Raw genomic sequence first — 855 nt, 5'->3', positions numbered from 1 at the left:
TATCTAAATAAGTACACGTGTATACGCTATCAACTCACGTAGAGACATTGGTCGCGGTCAGAAAAACAAAACAAAACAAAAAACAAAAACAAAAAGGGTTTTTTCTTCTTTTATGGAAGTAACAGTTAAAATAGCAGTCAAACACAGTGAGCCATACTTTGCAATAAGCGTCTGTCAACACACACACCGCACACACAGCGCTCAGTGCCGATTGTAAGCCAATGAAAAACCAATCAATCTATATTTAGCAGCCAATCACAGTGAGCCATAGTTCGCAATAAGCGTCTGTCAACACACACACCGCACACACAGCGCTCAGTGCCGATTGTAAACCAATGAAAAATCAAACAATCTATTTTTAGCAGCCAATCACAGTGAGCCATACTTTGCAATCAGCTTCTGCCACTGATCGGTCACTACATTGCCCATGCTCTCTCTGGTCATGCGGTACTTTTTAAACCTTTTTGAAGGCCCATCACCCTCGTGCATTGGCACCGCCTCGGTCGAGTCATGCATGGGAACAGCCGTACCCAGCTCTGCGAGAACCAAACAATCACATATACAAAGACATGTAAGTGTGTGTGTGTGTGTAAAGCTATACATGTGTATATGTGTATAAGAATATATGTGTATGTGTGCATAGGTATACATGTGTACGTGTACATATATACACATGTGTGTGTTTGGTGTTTGTATGTGTGCGCACTGTGCCCTCTCTCGTCTCCCTGTACTTGTTCAATTTCTACAAATGAAGACGGCTGTACTGGACCTAAGATGTGCATATGAATACAACTGCTATACACACCACATACATCTATAGAACTACAATACACACTGTGAATATCAATACAATTA

The 855-nt window shown here is 41.3% G+C and overlaps 1 protein-coding gene across 1 annotated transcript; it reads right to left on the bottom strand.

Moving 5' to 3' along the window:
• Positions 1-369: 369 nt before the first annotated feature.
• Positions 370-536, bottom strand: SARC_17565 (hypothetical protein; the record flags this gene model as incomplete). Its single annotated transcript, XM_014288343.1, has 1 exon — positions 370-536. A coding segment is annotated over one exon (167 nt), but the record flags the coding sequence as incomplete, so codon positions are not given.
• Positions 537-855: the final 319 nt, after the last annotated feature.

The sequence above is a fragment of the Sphaeroforma arctica genome, assembly GCF_001186125.1.
Source record: "Sphaeroforma arctica JP610 unplaced genomic scaffold supercont1.11194, whole genome shotgun sequence".
Lineage (NCBI taxonomy): Eukaryota > Ichthyosporea > Ichthyophonida > Sphaeroforma > Sphaeroforma arctica.
This window is presented reverse-complemented; position numbering and strand designations above follow the sequence as displayed.